General features: G+C 44.9%; 2 protein-coding genes across 6 annotated transcripts; one reads left to right on the top strand and one right to left on the bottom strand.

Moving 5' to 3' along the window:
• Positions 1-739: 739 nt before the first annotated feature.
• DCLRE1B (DNA cross-link repair 1B) lies at positions 740-8,487 on the bottom strand. Of its 2 annotated transcripts, XR_011073568.1 has the most exons (5): positions 8,011-8,487; positions 7,226-7,391; positions 6,562-6,744; positions 1,647-4,209; positions 740-765 (listed from the first exon to the last, which is right to left on the bottom strand). XR_011073568.1 is itself a non-coding variant. In XM_068540549.1 (4 exons), exons 1-4 carry the CDS (start codon positions 8,197-8,199, stop codon positions 3,128-3,130), a joined length of 1,620 nt encoding a protein of 539 aa, XP_068396650.1. In that variant the 5' UTR covers positions 8,200-8,487; the 3' UTR covers positions 1,294-3,127. The 2 variants fall into 2 exon arrangements, 1 of the variants encoding a protein (XP_068396650.1); XM_068540549.1 differs by lacking the exon at positions 740-765 and having other exon boundaries at positions 1,294-4,209.
• On the top strand, positions 7,970-20,007 carry AP4B1 (adaptor related protein complex 4 subunit beta 1). Of its 4 annotated transcripts, none has more exons than XM_068540545.1 (11): positions 7,970-8,031; positions 9,023-9,212; positions 11,273-11,497; positions 12,442-12,572; positions 12,937-13,084; positions 13,633-14,129; positions 15,162-15,245; positions 16,142-16,245; positions 17,001-17,208; positions 17,554-17,835; positions 18,097-20,007. In XM_068540545.1, the coding sequence occupies exons 2-11, from the start codon at positions 9,100-9,102 to the stop codon at positions 18,522-18,524; spliced, it is 2,220 nt and encodes a 739-aa protein (XP_068396646.1). In that variant the 5' UTR covers positions 7,970-8,031; positions 9,023-9,099; the 3' UTR covers positions 18,525-20,007. The 4 variants fall into 4 exon arrangements, with proteins under 4 accessions (XP_068396646.1, XP_068396645.1, XP_068396647.1 ...); XM_068540544.1 differs by lacking the exon at positions 7,970-8,031 and adding an exon at positions 8,717-8,890; XM_068540546.1 differs by lacking the exon at positions 7,970-8,031 and adding an exon at positions 8,914-8,932.
• Positions 20,008-20,078: the final 71 nt, after the last annotated feature.

The raw sequence follows: 20,078 nt of genomic DNA, 5'->3' as shown, positions 1-20,078 counted from the left end.
CTACTCTTCGTCGTGGTGCGCAGGCTTCTCATTGCGGTGGCTTCTCGTTGCGGAGCGCGGGCTCTAGGAGTGCGGGCTTCAGTAGCTGTGGCATGCGGGCTCAGTAGTTATGGCTCGCTGGCTCTAGAGCGCAGGCTCAGTAGTTGTGGCGCACTGGCTTAGTTGCTCCGCGGTACGTGGGGTCCTCCGCGGCATGTGGGATCTTCCCGGACCCAGGCTCGAACCCATGTTCCCTGCATTGGCAGGCAGATTCTTAACCACTGTGCCACCAGGGAAGTCCCTTCCCATTATTAATACAGAGACATGCCACCAACAACTAAATTCCTCAAAGCCCTTTGCTTCTACCTCCCCCCCCATCTGAATTCATATAGATCCCGCTTCTATATGGAAGGTATTCTATAGGAATACGTGTGACACAGCACGTGCCAAGAGTTGACAGGTTTCCTTGCTGCTAGAAGATAACTCGCATCTGGGGGCCCTTGTACTGAAGACTACCTTATCTCTCCCAGCCACCTTCGAGTAGCACAGAAGTGAGACAGCTAGACGCTCCCAGATGAAGTCAGGCTAAGCCTTGCCCACACAGCTTAGTAAATATTAACGTAGCACACAAGATGATTTTCCACGTGTTGACACATACCATTCTAATGACACCATTTGAACTTAATGAGTCTTCAAGGTATTTTAATGGTATCCTCTTCTGCAGAAAGGATAGTAAGGAAACCTTTCTGGAGGGCACTGGGCACAATTTGCATCAAGAACTTAAGCCTGTTGGGATTAGCAGATGCAAACTATTATATAGAGAATGGATAAACAAGGTCCTACTATATAGCACAGGGAACTATATTCAACCATAATGGAAAAGAATATGGAAAAGAATGTATATATATGTATAACGGAATCGCTCTGCTGTACAGTAGAGATTAACACAACACTGGAAATCAACTATACTTCAATAAATTAAAAAAACTTAAAACTGTTATCCCACTTCCAGTAATTTACTCCAAGAAAATAAACACAAATGCCATGATATATGCATAAGAATGTTCATTGTAATATGTATAATTGTGAAAAAAAGAGCACACAAAATGCTGAATAAAACAAATAGTTTTAATTAAGGTATACCCATATGATAGGGTATTATACAACTATTAAAATGACATTTTGAATAATATTTAATGATACAAGAAAATGCTTAAGATATTAAGAAAGTAAACTGTAGGATATAAAACTATATACAGTATTACCCCAATTTGGAAAAAAAATTATATATTTAATATATTTACATGCACAGAAAAAGACTAGAAGAAAACAATTGATCTACATGGAGGAATTCTGATTTTTTCTTCTTTATATTTTGTATGACTTCCAAAGTTTCTTATTTTATAAAGAGAATAATTTTTTTTTTAAAGAACCAGAGGCTGAGAGAACCAATATTTGAAATATCCATCACGTGATAGGCACTGAGCTAGGAATTTTACCAATTATCTAACCTTCAAAGCAATCAGGAGAGGTAGGTACCTCAGTCCCTGGTTTACAGACGAGAAACTGAGGCTCTGCTATGGAAGCCTGATATCTCTATTTGCCCAGGTACCCTGGATTCAAGCCCAGGACAGGGCCCATGCCCCCTGCTACCCCACATGCCTCACCTGCTATGGCTCCTAGTGGGCCCATGGGAGGCCACTGACAAAACAGAGCTGTATACAGCTTGCCTAAGAGAAAGGCCTTATTTTGCTTTCTAAACTCTTCATATCTTTCTCCAGAAGTAGACAATTTCCGGCCCCCTGGACAAGGATCAGAGGCTTCTTCATTGTGAAGGCTTGAAGCTCCATTGTGAAACAGTTTTTATCCATGTGCCCAGCTCCACATGCCTGTGCCCTCTGCGACTGTGGTATCTGCTGTCCTGCTTATTGGTTTGGCATTTTGTCAGGCTGTGAGCAGAAGGTCAGGGCAGAACTGCACACCCTCACCCCTTCCACCAGCTGGCTCCTTGGTCTCTGCCCTGGATACTAAAACAAACAGGCTATGTCCTCCAGCTCCCTACTCAACCCAAGGATGGAAGGGGGGGGATACTGGGTGGAGGGGGGCAGCAAATATCCCAGCTGTGTGAACAATCAGGACTATCTGGCAGCACATTTGACCTTTTGTAACCTTACTTCAGCCAAATAGTCAGGGCCTCTAGGCAGCGGGGAGGCCCATCTTACCCAAAGCCTAATGTTTGGCAGGGTTCCAGATACTGCCTTGGTGAGGGGTGCCCAGTCCCCCAGCTGGCTCTCTTCCAGGTAGGTCCTCAGGGACACTAACTGCAAACTCTCACCGAGGCAGAGGTGGAAATTTTCTCCAGTTTTTCAAGGATCTTCATCACTTCCTGTTCCCTCCCAGAGGCAGAGACAGGAAGTGACTTGGATGGGGTCACAGCAAATCAGTGACCTTCAGGATTGGAACATGCTGCCTGGGCCACTTTATCCTCCTGCACCACAGTTCCTAAATTAAAAAACAGAACTCCCTAGGGACTTTTATCTAGGAAGAGACAGAAGGGGACATGGGGAATGACACATGACACACAAAACAATGGGAATAAACTGGTCCTTTTTGATCAGACTCTTTATCGCTTTCTGCAGCCACACAAGAGGACTGCATGTTCAAAAAGTCTGGAGAGTGGTTAGGACTCTGCTTCCACTGCAGGGGGCGCGGGTTCGATCCCTGATCAGGGAACTAAGATCCTGTATGCCACACAGCCAAAAAAAAAAAAGTTTGGAGAAATACTGGGTTAAACAAAGTTAAAAAGATTAAATTAATGCAGGACTTCCCAGAACATTTAATGTGATCACATATACTGTAAAGGGGTTATAATGTAAAGTGTTTCTTAAACACAAGTCAATTATAGAACTAAAGATTCCATAGGCACTAGGATTCCAATGAACACGCTTTGAGAAGTCTTGTTACAGGGTGGGCATGTACCACAGAAAAGTAAGGCCCCAAATAAGCCATCAGCCACTATCTTCAAAAGTGCAGTGTTGATGTGGCACTGCCATTTGTTAGTGGTAGAAATACAAAGAGTGCTAACTTTGAAAATAACTCTTGATGGTTAAAAAAAAAAAAAGTGCAGTGTTGAATCAAAACAAGGTTGTCATTCTATACTCTCCTGTCTGTACTTGAGCAAGAGTTGATGGTATTTTTCCGCTTGCTGGTCAAAGCCCCTGGAAGAGAACCCTGCCTGGAGAAAGTTCACTGGAGTCAGAAGGTATTTGAGTGCCAGGCCCCTGTACTCAGGGGCCAGAAGAGGAGCAGCCTTGCTGCTGTGAGACTGGGGAGAATCCTGGCCCATCCAGGCCCTCTGGTTCCCTGTGGCTGCTGAGCCCGCATTGTCTCCCCTGGGTACCAAGTAGGGCCCTACACCGATTTCCTCCCCAGTTTCCGGAGAGGGAAATTCTTTATCTGTAGACCTTAAGTGCACTGAAAAACCCGAGGGGGCAGTCAATACAGTCACCATCTTCTGGGACTCGGAGGAAGGGACTGCCCCCTCCCATTCTTTGTTGCAGACGTCCGGGAACGACTGCTTCTTGATCTTCAAAGGATGGTGGGAGGGCTGCTTCTCAAGCTCCCCAGAAAGGTTCTCATTCTTGGTCTTCTTCGAGTCCCTGTCAGCTTGAGAGTGATCAGCATTTTCCTCAAGGGATTCAAACACGACACCCTGGGTTCTCAGTCTCTTTAGCTTCCTTTCTAACAACAGCCAGAGAAAACTTGGATTTCTGGAGGAGGAACTCATGTATTGCTGTACAGAGTCTGGAATCAGAGGCACAGAGAGCCTGGGGCTCAGGCTGTCCTGAAAGTAGTCCCTACAGGGTTGTCGCCTGACAATGGGCACCACCTGGCAAGGCCTCAGTGCTTCGACAAAGGCACGGAGTTCAGGGTAGGAGGAATGGTCAGAGTAAGGGATGATGTGGATATCGGGGTGGGAACGGTAGATTTTCCGGCTGGTGGGGAGGATAGCAATGGTAGGGTGGGTCTGGTTCCAACGCAGCATAGCGGAATGGCAGATCTCCATGTGGTCCACGGCATGGATGCGGCCAGCCTTCTCCTCCACTGTGAACACATCTGCCAGGCCCAGCAGCTGCACCAACTCCATGCGCCGAGGACTCAATACCACCCAGGTCTGAAACTCCAGGGCCAGCTGCTCCAGCAGTGACTCTTTTCCCAGGCTATAGAGTCCTGAATAATGTTCAAGGGATTGGGGAAAGGAAGAGAAGGAAGAGGATGAAGCTAATAAGTCAACCAAATGTTTAATAGAAATACACAAAATTAATGGGACTACCCCCTGACTGTCTATCGGGAAGGCGGTGGCATTTGAGCTGATGTATATGGAGGATGGGGTAGGGAGAAGTTTAGCACAGAATCCACTCATTCATTCAGTTCAACGAAGGAAAGCATCTATCAGGTGTTAGGCACCGTGAAAACAAACAAAAATCTCAGTCCTCAAGGAGTGTAATCTATTTGGGGACCCAGAAACAATGCATGCCACAGACATGCACACAGTATTATGCGGGCACAGAAAAACATCTACCAGTTGATAGAGTTAGGGATAGCTCCCTGAAAATGACAACTTAGATAAGTCCTAAATGATGGGTGCAAGTTAATCTGGCAAGGGAAGGGGATGGTAGAGAACATTTTAAGAGAGGTCATTTCAGTGTTACTAAGGTACAAAGAAACTGGTAAGAAATGACACTAGAGGTGAGCAAGGGCCATATAATAGGGGGCTTTGTATGTACTGCTAGGGAGCTTGGATTTAATTCTGTAAGTGAAGGTGAGCCATTAAGGAGTTGCAAGCAGGAAAATGGCTAATTCTAATTATAGGATTCATAGGATCAGAGCAGGGCTTTACAAAAAAAAGTGGCAGCAGTATTATTCAAAGACCTGCATGAGAATATACTGAAAGCAGAAGTACCAGTTAGAAGGCCCAAATAGTACTTATAGAGAAAGAAATGGAGGCCTGAATTTGGGTAGTGGTTATGGTAACAGTTATGGGAAATGTTGTTTAAGTAGTTGTTCTCAGACCTTTTCTGAAGGTGTATTTCAAGTCTACAACCAGACTGTGAACTCCTTTAAAGAATCTATATTTCCTTTATATCCACCTTATTCCTCATCATGGTTCAAAATCTCACTCTTTGGGCACAAAGGTAGCTGATTTTCTTTTCTCTCTCCCTATCCTCCTGCCTTTTATTTTACCTCTTCTAGGCCCTTTACTACTAGACTATAAGCCCTCATATTTTATTCATTTTTTTCTATTCCCACTGCCTATCAGAATACTTGGCACACAGTAGGGGATTATCGTATATCTGCAAAATTAATCAAGCCCTAGTACAGTACCCTACTAGCCAGCTGTGCTTCTCTGGGAAAACTCTGCGTTGAAAACTCCAAGAATAGTTAGGACTGATATTTCTTCATAAGTAGTCAAGCAATCCTGAGAGGGAATATCTCTCCATCAATTTGGTAGTCACTCTGGAAGGTATATAATTTTTTTTTTCAATGCCTTTGTTTAAACCTATTTTGAAACTCCTTTCAGAGTTGGGGCATATCCTTTTAAAATGTTCATCATGGTGGCAAATTTTTTTCCTTTTGTGGATTTACTACAATTTTGGAAACAATCAAAAAAATCATTTGGAACTAAATCTATTACATTTTTTAAAATAAAAATGGATTTTTATAAACTATCCCCAAAGGCAATTCCAAGAATCCCAAAATGTTTTGTGCTGTTGTGGAGTCACTAGAACAAGCAGACAGCTGGGTTTTCAATGTATCTAATTGCAAGAACACTCCCCTGAATATCTACATTCTGATAAACTTCATTCACTTGCTAACAAATATTTACTGAATGCCTCTATCAGGCATTAACCTAGGCATCTGGGATATATCCATAAGTGAAACAAAGAGCCTGTCTATTGTGAAATTTACATTCTAACACAGGGAGACAGATAATAAAAATTAAATACAATAAATACGTAAATTATGGAATACACTGTAAGGTGATAAGGGCGATAGTGTCCCTCTCCTACTTAAAACCCTTCAATAGCTCTTTATCCTAAGAGCAATGGTTGCATTTAGGATCAAGTTCAAAATGGCTTACAGGCACTTCAGCCCCTCCAGCCTTTCCAGCCTCCTCAACCACTGTGCACCTGTCATACTGCTGCTTCTCTGTTCCACAAACACATAAGACTTCTTCCCACCTCCATCCACACCCTCAAGGAATATGTGTGTGTGTGTGTGTGTGTGTGTGGCAGGGAAAGTGGGGATAGACAATCAACAATAAGTAACAGTATATTAAAACATATGGAGTACATGGGAAGTTGACGAGTGCTATGAAAAAGTTGAATTGCTTTAGGGGATCAGGAGTTGGGAATGTGGGAGTAGAGATGGTGGGCAGATTGTAATTTTAAATAAAAAGGTCAGGGTAGATTTCATGGAGAAAAGGACATCTGCACAAAGACCTGAAAGATGTGAGACACTCCAAAGAACCTAGATTCACTAGCTCCATGAGTGAGAAAAAAAGGAAAGGAAAGCCCTCACCAATCTTTATGTTATGTTGTGGGTGCTTTCGAATGAGCTCAACAATCTGGCGGGCAGCTTCTTCTTTGGAAGGAAGAACCAGGGCTGGGTTGCAATTGGTGTTGTCTAGGTATAAGGTATGGATCTGCCTCCCCAGTCTCAGGGCTGGCTCCTTCAGCATGGACGGTGTATACCGAAAATCACCTGGAAGAAGAATATATGGGAGCAGACAGTCAGAGACAAAAGTATAGAAGACAAGCCTCTCCCAATTCCAACAATGGGCATTTGTCTACTGGCCTGTTGGAAAAAACTAGAGTCTAGCAATGATGAATGTAGTACAGCTTCTTTGTGGAAACATCTCCATCGTGCTCCTGTTTTTTCATGATTCTTTGCAAAGTTCATACCCCTAAAGAGTGGGAAATCAGTTGAGAAAGGGTCACTGTGCTCATGTGGCATGAAGCTAGGAGGTCTCCAGACTTCTACTATGAGTCAAAGATGCTCAAGAAAAGTAGTGTTGGGAATTCCCTGGCGGTCCGGTGGTTAGGACTCCGCGCTTTCACTGCCGAGGGGGCAGGTTCCGCCCTGGCTGGGGAACTAAGATCCCGCAAACCGCGGGGCTTGGCCCAAAAAAAAAAAAAGTAGTGTCTAGGCTGGGAAAGTGGAAAGGACCCCTCCGGAAACCCACCTGTGTAGAGGATGGTTCCAAAGTATCCTTCAAAGAGAAACATGACAGAGCCAGGGCAGTGATTGGCATCGATGAGGGTTACAGTCATGGTCTCTCGCCCAACTTCATCTAGAGGCAGGACATGGCTCTCACCAACCTCCAGGGCTCGGATCCACTGCTTAGATACCTGAGGAAACAGTTGGTCATCCCAAGGAACACAGACTCCCCTCCCTGATACCTCCGTAGATCAGAAGCTGTGATGGGGATTCCCAAACAATCCTCCCTTCCTCTTCCCACCCTCTACCTCACCCTTCATACAAGTTTCAATTAAGAGTCCAGAAAACAAGTCTTGTCAGCGATTCTCAAACTTTTCAAATCATAATAATCCTTTGGGGGGCACCTGTTGAAAAAAATTCCAACCAGATTTCCACGACCTGCGCTAGCTATGTCTACTGAATCAGATGGGGGAGAAGGGAGGCGCTGCAGAATCTGTATTTTACTCAGCACATTGGGTGGATTCTTATGATGAGGCAAGTTTGGGAAACACTGGCCTAGCTTATGTGAAGAGGTAGGAACAATTTCCTTGGCTGGACTAAAAGTCCTCCCCAATTTATCACTCAAACATCCCAAGCCGGCCAGTTGGAAACCACACTCCTATTCTGGGCTAAAGATGCATTCTGGGTTCTCGCTTTTGTAAAAATCAGTCTTCCTGGCCCCAACTCTATGACTCCAAGGCTGTGACAGATCGGAAGTCCCCACCCAGCTGCCGGGACCAACTCTCGGAGGCCGACTCCAGCCCCCCATACCTGTCGGTGACGGTGCAAGAGGTAAGCGGTGACTGGGGAGCAGTAGAGGGGCCGGGTCCAGGTGCTAGAGAGACCCACGGTGTGGTCCGAGTGCATGTGGGACAAGAAGAAGAGCCGGGCGGAGCCAGCCCGGCGCAGGCTCCAAAAGTCCACAGCGATGGGCGTTTGAGGGATCAAGACCCCGTTCATGGTGGCGAGGTTGGAGAGTCACCAGTGGGATCTTCATGGGAACAGAGCTCCTGCGGGAGGCTCCTACAACGGCGCCCTGAAAAAAGTCATGCTGGGGCAAGAACAGGGCCAGAGACCGTAAGGAAAGCCAGCTCAGTGGGGGAATGAGTGACTAGACTGGGCAGAAAGAAGGAAGTGACCGTGCTGGTGGGAGTCTAGGGGTGGAATCGCAAACCACAGAAGGCGCCCAACGGAGCGCCACTCCCCCTGGCGCGCGGGACCAGGGGCCGAGGCCCCGGTCTCAAAGCGCGCGCTGCTGGGCGGAGACAGGCGGAAGTAGACGATTTCCGATTGCCCGCCGCCGCTCCGCCAGAGGTAGCCGCGCGGCGGCGCCGGGAGGTGAGAGGTTGGGGGAAGGGCACCCTAAGGTCGGGATCCAGGCTGCGCTCGGCGCTCACTGGGAGAGGGTGATTGGCAGCTGCTCTGCGTGGTCCCCCTGGAGGAGGCGGGACTTCCGCAGAAAGGTTGATTGGGCCTCTTGGTGACGGCGACCGCGTGGAGGCGCAAGAAAGGCTCTAACTGGAGAGGGAGGGGTCCACGGACTGTTGCCTGCGGGGCTGGAAGTCGGGCCGAGGGCCTAGAGGTTGCGGGAGAGCTCTGTGGGCGGAGCGAACCAGCCTGCAGGTCCCCGGAAGGATCCGCAGAGCCTAGGGTGGGCCTCGCCCGGGAGCGAGAGGGTTGAAGTTTGAGTGTGGTAGGGCCCGGATGCCGGCCCTGGGGGAAGCCAAGGCTGGGCCAGATCGCGCCTGTCATCTCTTCACTGACTGACGTTTCCTTTACCCAGGTCCCCACGTCAGGGCTAGAAGGAGCCCACGAGTTACCTAGGGATCTCTGGGAACTGCCCCGTGACTGTTCGAGAAGATGCCGTACCTGGGCTCCGAGGACGTGGTGAAGGAGCTGAAGAAGGCTCTGTGTAACCCTCACATTCAGGCTGATAGGCTGCGCTATCGGAATGTCATCCAGCGAGTGATTAGGTATCACCTAACGCCCTAACTCCCCCATTGCCATCCCCGTCAGGGCTCTCTACCCCTGGCCGCTCAGAAAGATTAAGTGAACTTGCACCCATGGCAGTTGTATGATTTGGTCTTCCTGCTTCTCTGGACTGCCGTCTAAGTCTCCCTTGTGGGACATATTTTGCTTATTTTACTCAGCTGGGTGGTTTCATCCATATCTTGAACTTGTACTGCTGACTTCCAGATCTGTGTCTAGCACAGACCTCCTTTTTTTTTATCGTCAGACCCACAGATCCTACTGCCTGCTTGGCATTTCCACCTGGATATTTCTTCAAAGACATGCAAAATAGTACCTACATCCTTCCGCCCTCCCCAAACCTGCTCTTCCACTTGTATTTGTGTTGATGAACGTCACCACCCAGCTGAGCAAATGTGGGAGTCAGTCTTGGTGACACCTGATTGTCACTGCTCAAGTCTGATGGTATGGATTCATGGTTCTAAGTATCCATCCTCTTTTTTTTTTTAACATCTTTATTGGAGTATAATTGCTTTACAATGGTGTGTTAGTTTCTGCTTTATAACAAAGTGAATCAGGTATACATAAACATATATCCCCATATCTCCTCCCTCTTGCGTCTCCCTCCCACCCTCCCTATCCCACCCCTCTAAGTGGTCACAAAGCACCGAGTTGATCTTCCTGTGCTATGCGGCTGCTTCCCACTAGCTATCTATTTTACATTTGGTAGTGTATATAAGTCCATGCCACTCTCTCACTTCGTCCCAGCTTACCCTTCCCCCTCCCCGTGTCCTCAAGTCCATTCTCTATGTCTGCATCTTTATTCCTGTCCTGCCCCTAGGTTCTTCAGAACCTTTTTTTTTTTTTTTTTTTAGATTCCATATATATGTGTTAGCATACGGTATTTGTTTTTCTCTTTCTGACTTACTTCACTCTGTATGACAGACTCTGGGTCCATCCACTTCACTACAAATAACTCAATTTCGTTTCTTTTTATGGCTGAGTAATATTCCATTGTATATATGTGCCACGTCTTCTTTATCCATTCATCTGTCGATGGACACCTAGGTTGCTTCCATGTCCTGGCTGTTGTAAACAGAGCTGCAATGAACATTGTGGTCCATCCTCTTTTTTTTTAATTGGCACTGCTGTTCTGGTTCCCTTTTTAAAGCAATTGCAGTAGCTTAGTAGTAGGTCACCTTAGGCCCTCATTTCAGCCGGATTGATTTTCCAGCATATGAATTTGACAATATAACTCTTGTGTATAGCTGTGGATCACAAACTTCAGTATGCACAAAAGTCCCTTGGGGTGCTTTTTTAGAAAATGTAAAATTTTCATCCAATCCAGTAATTCTGATTTCAGTAGGGTGGGATGGAACCCATGAATCTGCATTTTAAACAGACATCCCCTCTAATTGCTATAGGAGATCACAGTTTGAGAAACAGTGATCTACAGAATAAAGTCCAAATTTCTTATCATAGCACCCAAGGAACATGCAGTTAACTACCTGCATACTCTGAAAAGAATGTACCATTCTTGCTCATGTCCACATGCCTCATAGTATGTATCATTACCTATCTACTACACCTGCCTAGAGCTCCTGCTCATTCCGCTCAAGTATTTCTTCCTCTGTGGAAACATTTCATGACTTTTTGGCAGTGTTAGACCTCCTGATCCCCACTGCATCTTGTCTGTTACTTCTGTTATAATACCAATCTAACATTCTGTAATTAGCGGTGTTCTTGTCTGCCTCCTTGGTAGACCTTTGAGTTCCTTGAGATCTGAGACCATGCCTTCTTCAAGATTATTCCCCAGAACATATCCCTGGAATGTAAAATCTGAATGTGACTGGAATGTACTAGTTCGTTGAATGAATAGAAGCACGTTTATTGCAGGCCCGTTGTGAAGTATTGTGTGATATGATAGACAAAGTAGACCTGGTTGCTCCGCTCTAAGAGATCACAATCTAGTTGGCTATCCAGGGCATGTATAAGTAAAAGGCTTTATGTTGTAGGTTGGGGATTATGTATTTTACTTTTTTCCTGCTTTGTGTGTTGGTTTCAGGCACATGACCCAGGGCTCGGACATGTCTGGTGTTTTCATGGAAATGGTGAAGGCCAGTGCCACTATAGATATTGTTCAGAAGAAGTTGGTTTATCTCTACATGTGTACCTATGCCCCCCTGAAACCAGATCTGGCTCTCCTGGCCATCAATACACTGTGCAAAGACTGTTCAGACCCCAACCCGATGGTACGAGGGTTGGCACTACGGAGCATGTGTAGCCTCAGGTGAGCACTCCCCTCCTGTCCTGTATCTCAGTGGCTGATAAGTTCACGTGCTCATGGGGCAGGTTTTTTTTTTTTTTTAATCGCACATTTTTTTAATAAATTAATTAATTTATTTTTATTTATTTTTGGCTGTGTTGGGTCTTCGTTTCTGTGCGAGGGCTTTCTCTAGTGGCGGCAAGCGGGGGCCACTCTTCATCGCGGTGCGCGGGCCTCTCACTATTGTGGCCTCTCGTTGCGGAGCACAGGCTCCAGATGCGCAGGCTCAGTAGTTGTGGCTCACGTGCCTAGTTGCTCCGTGGCATGTGGGATCTTCCCAGACCAGGGCTCGAACCCGTGTCCCCTGCATTGGCAGGCAGATTCTCAACCACTGCGCCACCAGGGAAGCCCGGGGCAGGTTTTTAATGACAACAATTTATTTGAACTCCTTAATACTGGGGAAGACACTGTTGTAACCTGAACTCAGGTTTTCGGCCATTGCTTTGGTTTAAAAAACTATATATGTGATTTCATTAAGGAATTTTTCTATCCTTACTCTCAGTGAAATAGTTAGATATTTATTTATTTATTTGGCTGCTCTGGGTCTTAGTTGCAGCACACGGGATCCAGTTCCCTGACCAGGGATCGAACCCGGGCCCCCTGCATTGGGAGCACGGAGTCTTAACTGCTGGACCACCAGGGAAGTCCCTGAAATAGTTAAAGATTTCTAAATGTGTGTGTGTATGCGTGTGTGTGTATTTTTTCTAACCTGCCTGTGTGGCATTATTCCACTTGAAAAGTCAAGTGAGGCTTTTTAAGTTTGGCAGCAGCTTTCTCCAGTTTGTTGGAGAAGAATCTGACCAATGCGTATTCCAACGTCTACTAAACCCTCTGTTAAGTGAATAGGGGCTAAATTATGTCAAAACTAGTACCTTAGGATCTGACTGACTCTAGGATGTGTTGCGTAGGTTGCCTGGTGTGCAGGAATATATCCAACAGCCAGTTCTCAACGGTCTGCAGGATAAGGCTTCATATGTCAGGAGGGTAGCAGTCCTTGGCTGTGCCAAGATGCATACTCTTCATGGAGACTCTGAAGTGGGTAAGTTTCAGTGTAATTTACCATGATCAGTATTTATTTGTGCTTCCATTATATGACTTTGTAAAAGAGTATGTAGCTTTGGTAGAAAATAATAATGTGACTCTACTTCTGTATGTCTCTTTTAAGTAGGATGCAGGGCTTGGTATTTTCTGAGATTAGAGAAGTCCTTTCTTTGGGGCCCATGTGAGATCCTGTGCCTTAGCTGCTTAGAACAGTCTGGAAGTGGCCATTGTTTTGGCCTTGCACTTTGTTACTGCCTTTGTGGCAGAGAAGTTCAGCTTTGTCTGCCTGGAACTGTTATTCTGGCTCCATGACCTTGACTCTGAAACTTTTCTTTATGTGAGATCTTTGTTCTGTTTAATAGATGGTGCCCTGGTAAACGAATTATATAGTTTGCTGCGTGACCAGGATCCAATTGTGGTTGTGAACTGCCTGAGGTCTCTGGAGGAAATTCTGAAACAGGAAGGAGGTGTTGTCATCAATAAGCCCATCGCCCACCATCTCTTAAATCGGTTTGGATGCCTCTGTGCTCTTTTATCATGATCAGATCTACATCCTAGTGGGATCTTGTTGATGTATTGAATGGAGGAGAGGTCTTGAACAACTTCTGTAGAGTAGTAAAGAAAGTTAACTGTAACTATTAACTTCCTCATGTTTCATTGAGAGAATTTTTTTTTTAATTTGTCTTAGTTTCTTTTGGTGGTATAGAGAGATGGCAGAAGGATCCTTCAGGGATAGGTTCTGTCCTTTGCAGTCGTTATGTCCTCCAAACTAAGGCATTCATACTATCTTAAAATGTAGAGAATCTGGATCTAGGGTATAGTGATCATGTCTTTGGCCTTCGATGAGTGTGCATTTGTACCGTAAACTCATCTTGGAATTTAAAGCCTTATTTTGTGTAAACTTTAGTACATCAAAAGAATAATTTGATTATGGCACAACCTATTTTCAAGAATTCTCCCCTTGTTGTGATGAACAGATGACTGGTGACATGGCAGTAGCATGGAGGTGGTCCTAATTTTGTTGCTAGAATAGCACTTTTGTTTTCTTTTTTGGATAGAATGTCAACACTGGACCAGTGGGGCCAGGCTGAAGTACTAAACTTTCTGCTCCGCTACCAGCCCCGCAGTGAGGAGGAGCTGTTCGACATTCTCAACCTGTTGGACGGTTTTCTCAAGAGCAGTAGCCCAGGTGTGGTGATGGGAGCCACCAAACTCTTTCTGATCTTGGCAAAAAACTTCCCCCATGTGCAAACCGACGTGCTCATGCAAGTCAAGGGAACTTTGCTGGCTGCCTGTTCTTCAGAGAGCCGCGAGCTCTGTTTTGCCGCCCTCTGCCATGTGCGCCAGGTCCTGCACAGTTTGCCGGGTCACTTTAGCAGCCACTACAAAAAGTTTTTTTGCTCCTACTCGGAGCCCCACTACATCAGGCTCCAGAAGGTGGAGGTGCTGTGTGAGCTGGTGAACGACGAGAACGTGCAGCAGGTGCTGGAGGAGCTTCGAGGGTACTGCACGGATGTGTCCGCCGACTTCGCGCAGGCTGCCATCTTTGCCATAGGTAGGCGTCTGTTGCTTTTCCTTTGTGAGAGCCTAGACCAACCAGCTAGAAAGCTGTGGAACCACAGAGAGAAAAGGGAGTGAATCTTGCTTCAGAGGCAAAGTGTCTTGCACCAAACAATTGGGTCGGTGACTACAAACAAGGTGGGGAGAAAGGTTTTTTTGGTCAACAGTGGTGTTTCCATATCTTCTAGGATATAGACTATAGGTGTAACGCAAACTGTAACACAATTTATATTGCCTTTTGTCGTCTGTTATCCAAAATGCTTTTCTGTATATCATCTTCCCACAGCCTGTGAGCCAGTCAAGAAAAGTGGACAAGTGTTGTTATTAACTTCGTTTCAAAGATGAAGAAACTCAGGCACAGGAAGTTTCTTAAATTGCCCAAAGGTCACATAGTTCCTGAAATGGGACTGGAACCCAGCTTTCCTGACTCAAAGTCTTTTGAAAATTTAGCAATCTTTTATCAAGCTTCTGCTCCGGGCTACGCATTATGCTGAGTGGACCAGCACAGAGTAAAACCTAAGACTTACAGACCTTTTCATGCTACTCTGTCTGGAATTTAAAGGGCTAGAGTGAGTCAAATGCAAGCAGCTGGGGAGCTAAGTTTTGGAGGACTTCAAGTAGAGGAGGAGAAGGAACCTCGTATGTAGAATAAAGTATGGTTATTTCTAGAGGCAGAGAAGAGGGCACAAAGAGGGGAGTAGAAATCCTGCAGTCTGGAGGCTGTTACACAGTGTTCCCAGCAGGAATATTCCTGTACAGGTGTGCTGCAGCAAACTGGCTGCCACATAAATACCTTTGCTACTAAAAGTTTTCAACCTTGTTCAATGGGAAATTCATTTTACCAAAGCTCCCTTTATAGTAAACTTAGATTCTTATTTCATCAAGCAAGGGGTGATTTTCTTTTTCTTTTTCTTTTTTTTAGGTATTTCTGGTCCTCTTGGTCTTTCTTTGGCTGGTGGGAAATTATTTTAGAATGAGGTGCTAGTATTTGACTAAACACATTTTTCTGCTTTCCCTTCCTCTGTAGGTGGCATCGCCAGGACCTACACGGATCAATGTGTGCAGATTCTAACAGAGCTGCTGGGGCTTCGACAAGAGCACATTACCACAGGTAATGGCTACCTTTCTAGGATTTTTTTTTTTTTTTTTTTTGTGGTCAATTTCCCAACCTATAGTAGTTGCTCAAAACATATTTGTTGTTCAATAACAGAGGTTTAAACTCTTCTTTGCATCATCTGTTGCATCAGAGAAACATATAAATCTAACAGGGTAGGTAGTCTTCAGGTTGCCATGAGTCTAGAAGGCTGTTGTATAGATCATGAAGGGTGCGAGGGTGACCTTGCTTGTTATTTCCCCACCTTTACCCCTCTTTTTGCTTTATGGCAGCATACTGTAAGCAGTGGCTTCCAAGGCTGGGACTAGGGTGAGGCAGGCAAAGTGCCTAGGATGCAAACATTTAAAGAGGCACTCACTTTTATATAGAGAATGGATAAACAACAAGGTCCTACTGTATAGCACAGGGAACTATATTCAATATCCTGTGATAAACCAGAATGGAAAAGAATATATATTGTAAGAAAAGAATGTATATAAAGAGGCACTCGCTCTCAAGTTTGTGCAAATGCTAACTCTGTGTGTCTTCTTAAATTTTACACCCTGGCACCTTGCTTGCTTCACCGTAGCTCCAACCCTGGTAGCTCCATTTATACTGTCCTCAGAGCGTCATTCGACAGCAGCACTCCCCCACATTTGTATATGCTTTCTGGTTTGCCAAGTGCTTTCACATACATTAACTCGTTTATCCTCATGGCAATCTGATGAGCAACATTTATTTAAGAAATTGTTGCCCATGTCAGACATTTCTCAGATAATCATTGACCACCCCACCAAACGCCCATTTTACAGAAATTCCCCCAGTAATCTAGCCTGAATATGTGACTTTTCTTAAGATTCCTTCCCGTGCAGAGGCTCTAATCCTGTGCTCTTGTGTCCTGAGCTGTGCTCTAGTGGTGGTGCAGACTTTCCGAGACCTGGTTTGGTTGTGTCCTCAGTGTACAGAAGCTGTGTGTCAGGCCCTGCCCGGCTGTGAGGAGAGCATTCAAGATAGCGAGGTAGGCTGTAATTCTCCTTTACTTCTAGGCAGAGGGGGAGTGCTTGGGACCCTGCTCTGCGAAATGGAATCTAATTATTCTTTCCACACAGTGTCTGAAGTGGAATTCTTAGAATTGATTGCCACCTCAGATTCTCTTTTGGGTGTAGGTGGGATATAAATTATAAAAACATTAGGATATAGCTATGGTTTTCTTACAAATATTTTGATAGCATTGTTCTTGTGAACAGTTTTGAGTCAGAGATTTAGACCATAGGGTTTTCAGCTGGTATGAAAATCAGAATCGTCTGTGGAATTTTTACAAATATTTGGGCTTCCAGTATCTACTCAAATATTCAAGAGTGGAAGCCCTAGACACATAGAGTTTTAAGAAGCTTCGCAGGTGACTCTGATGTGCACTCTAGGTTAATCACCACTTTAATGGAGTAACTTAGAGGAATCTTCCAATAGCTTCCACTGAAGCATTAAACCCCAAATTGGGGCAGAAGCCTCAAAGCTGAGGAAGCCTTATTGCTTAAGCAACATAGGCTGTGAGAGTCTTAAGTCTCCTTTTGTGTGGTAGAATTTCATTCCTATTTGGTGTAGAGAGTTTAGTAGGGGGTGGATTAATAAATGCAAGTGGAAGTAAATAAAATATTATACCTTTTGTACTGACTCTAGGGGAAAAGCAAAACCTGCTGCTATCTACTGTCTGCTCTGGCCTGTGTTCTGGACAGCCAAATGTTGAGCACCTGTTCTTACTCCCTTATTACCTAGGGGAAGCAGGCGCTTATTTGGCTACTCGGCGTCCACGGGGAGAGAATCCCCAACGCTCCTTATGTGTTGGAAGACTTCGTAGAGAATGTGAAGTCGGAGACATTCCCAGCTGTCAAGATGGAGCTGCTCACGGCTCTGCTGCGCCTTTTCCTCTCTCGACCCGCTGAGTGCCAGGACACGCTGGGCCGTTTGTTATACTACTGCATAGGTAGGCTCTTCAGAAGGAAATGGTTGAATTGGGAGATTGGGATTGACATATATACACTAATATGTATAAAATGGATAACTAATGAGAACCTGCTGTATAAAAAAATAAATAAAATCAAATTTAAAAAAGAAAAAAAAGAAGGAAATGGTACTTGCCATGACCAGTCATACAGGTTCTCACAGCTTTCATTGTTTGGTGAGCCGTCTGGGACCCAAGAAGAAAATGTCAACGTTTTCTAGGGTTTCCTCCCTCCTTCATTTTTTTCTCCTGTTCTGATGGGCACAGGGGTAGAAAGAGTGTTTTCGTTTTTGTTTTTAATTAACTTAGTCTGTTGTCTTACCTCAGAGGAAGAAAAGGATATGGCAGTACGGGACCGAGGTCTCTTCTACTATCGCCTCCTCTTAGCTGGCATTGATGAAGTGAAGCGGATCCTATGTTGCCCTAAATCTGACCCTTCTCTCAGACTTTTGGAGGATCAGGCAGAAAGACCTGTGAACAGCTGGGCCTCGGACTTCAACACGCTGGTGCCAGTATATGGGAAAGCCCTCTGGGCAACCATCTCTAAATGCCAGGGAGTAGAACGTCGTGGCCCAGAGCTTCCTAACACTGCACCTTTTGCCACATCAGGTAAAAATAGTCCTTACTTTATACCTTGTCATGAAAAATCTTTATCTTTTGCAATGACTGGTAGAGAGTAGAGTACCCTAGCTAAACCTCAGACTGTTGCCCGAATTTTGTCTCTGTGAACAAGAAGGAAGTTCATCATTGGTTATTCAAGCCATTTCTCCAAAGATAAAAGTCACATTGTGTACTTTTGGAAATCTAGATTAAAAAATGTAGTTCTACAGACTAAGAGCATCTCTTACACGAGCTTTCTGACTCTTGTAGGACCCCTGATTCCTGAAGAGAACAAGGAGAGGGTCCAAGAACTCCCTGATTCCAGAGCCCTCATGCTAGTCCCCAATCACCAGCTTACTGCTGCGTGTTTTGAGAAAACTTGGGTGAGCCTCAAAGTTGCTCATCAGCAGGTGTTCCCGTGGCAGGGAGCAGTCCATCCTGACACCCTCCAGATGGCCCTGCAAGTCGTGAACATCCAGACCATCGCGATGAACAGGGCTGGGGCTCAGCCGTGGAAAGCCTACCTCAGCGCTCAGGATGACACTGGCTGTCTGTTCCTGACAGAACTGCTGTTGGAGCCCGAGAACTTGCAAATGCAGATCTCAGTAAAACAAAACAAGGCGAGGACAGAGACACTGAACAGTTTTATTTCTGTATTAGAAACTGTGATTGGAACAATTGGAGACATAAAATCATAACAGCTTCTTGCCTGTCCTGAGTGAGATGAATAGCTGTCAGAGTTCCTTAGTTTTTCTTCTTATAGCTGCTTGTAAGTCCAGATTATATCAAATGCAAAGGAGAATGGGAATCTGGGAATGAGAATTCTTATATTCTTGTCCAAAGATCATTGGTGAATGACCCCATTTTTCCAGGTGATGTGGTAAAGGTTAATGTTGTTGGTAAGGGGGTGGGAATGGGGTGAGGGTAGGATTTGGATTCTTTCCTAATCAGTTTAAGGGATTGTTTTACTCATTAAAGATGCCTGATGTGTCTGGAACTGACAGGGTCATCATTTGTGGGGGTCATCTTTTCTTCCCTGGATTATTGCAGTAAATTCCTGACTGTTCTCATATTTCTAATCATGCTCTTTAGGCCAGAGTTCAGAGTCCTTAGCCTGGCATCTAAAGTACCTCTTCAGTGCCATGTCTCAGCACTCCCCAGGATACCCTCTGTTCTGGCAAAAGCAAACCACTTGCAGTTCCCTGAATACACTCGGCTCTCTCTCACCTCTGTGCTTTGGCACCTGCTTTTTTTTTCTTGTCTAGACCATTTCCTCATCCTCATGTCTTCTTTAAGTAACACCTAGTCTATCTTTCAGTGTTCAGCTCAGGCATGAGCTCTTTGAGGAAGTTTTCTGTGACCCTCTTGCCTTCATCAGGGGTCTCATTCAAGCTGTGAAAGCAGTCAGTGCACATGTCTAGCAGCACTGTTGTAATTGTTTTCTTGTCACTCTGTCTCACGTTTAATTGTATTCATACCTGACCACGTTTTATACACTGAGACAACTTATGGCAAAAAGAGATGTAATAAAGTGATGGTAAAGTATAATAACCAGAGAATCCAGCACAGGCAAAATAAAAATACCTGTGAAACCAGCTGGGTCAGGGATGGGGACATATACAAATGTGCAGGCTGAAAGGGCCTACGTAGTTGGTATAGTTGAGCCTCAGATTTAGCTCTGTAAGTGATTTGGCAGTCAGAATAAGGAGAAATGGTTGTATAGTTGTTGCCAGAGAGAAAGAGACATTTCAATTCTAATTTCGAAGAGAAATTTACATGTAGTTTCACATGGATGGCACTGAGTGATATGTAGAAGATTCCTATGGGAAGTTAGTAAAGAGTTTCACATGATTTTGTTATGGTGTTCTTCAATACAAACAGAGAGCATAACTTTACTATGGAGCTTAGTGAGGGCATTTCTTCAAGGACTACAGATACTGTGACCCAAATATCATCCAGCTTAATTTAAGGACTTCTACCTAGATACATAGATGGACTGCATATCCTTCAAATAATGCTTCACCATCATTTCTCTCAACTAAGCTTTTAACAAGAGTAGATAACAGTGCTGAATTTTCTGGCAAGGGCCTGGGTGTGTGAGTTGTCTGTCTCAACCAGACAGTTTCTAAGGACAGTGATTATCTTTCTTTCCTTCTATCTCTACAGTGCCAACCACATAGTGATTACTCAATAAATAGCATTGAATGAATGGCTGTAAGTAATTAGATTCTGATGGTGTTTGGGGGTTGGTG

This window comes from Eschrichtius robustus, chromosome 3, assembly GCF_028021215.1.
Source record: "Eschrichtius robustus isolate mEscRob2 chromosome 3, mEscRob2.pri, whole genome shotgun sequence".
Lineage (NCBI taxonomy): Eukaryota > Metazoa > Chordata > Mammalia > Artiodactyla > Eschrichtiidae > Eschrichtius > Eschrichtius robustus.
This window is presented reverse-complemented; position numbering and strand designations above follow the sequence as displayed.

Excerpts from the sequence above, each read along its gene's own strand:
- DCLRE1B (XM_068540549.1), bottom strand. The coding sequence starts at position 8,199 with ATGAACGGGGTCTTGATCCCTCAAACGCCCATCGCTGTGGACTTTTGG. Across the intron at positions 7,392-8,010 it reads TCTTGCACCGTCACCGACAG|GTATCTAAGCAGTGGATCCG; the intron begins GTATGGGGGGCT and ends CTGTTTCCTCAG. Across the intron at positions 6,745-7,225 it reads TGGAACCATCCTCTACACAG|GTGATTTTCGGTATACACCG; the intron begins GTGGGTTTCCGG and ends TTCTTCTTCCAG.
- AP4B1 (XM_068540545.1), top strand. The coding sequence starts at position 9,100 with ATGCCGTACCTGGGCTCCGAGGACGTGGTGAAGGAGCTGAAGAAGGCT. Across the intron at positions 13,085-13,632 it reads GCCCACCATCTCTTAAATCG|AATGTCAACACTGGACCAGT; the intron begins GTTTGGATGCCT and ends TTTTTTGGATAG. Across the intron at positions 15,246-16,141 it reads ACAAGAGCACATTACCACAG|TGGTGGTGCAGACTTTCCGA; the intron begins GTAATGGCTACC and ends GCTGTGCTCTAG.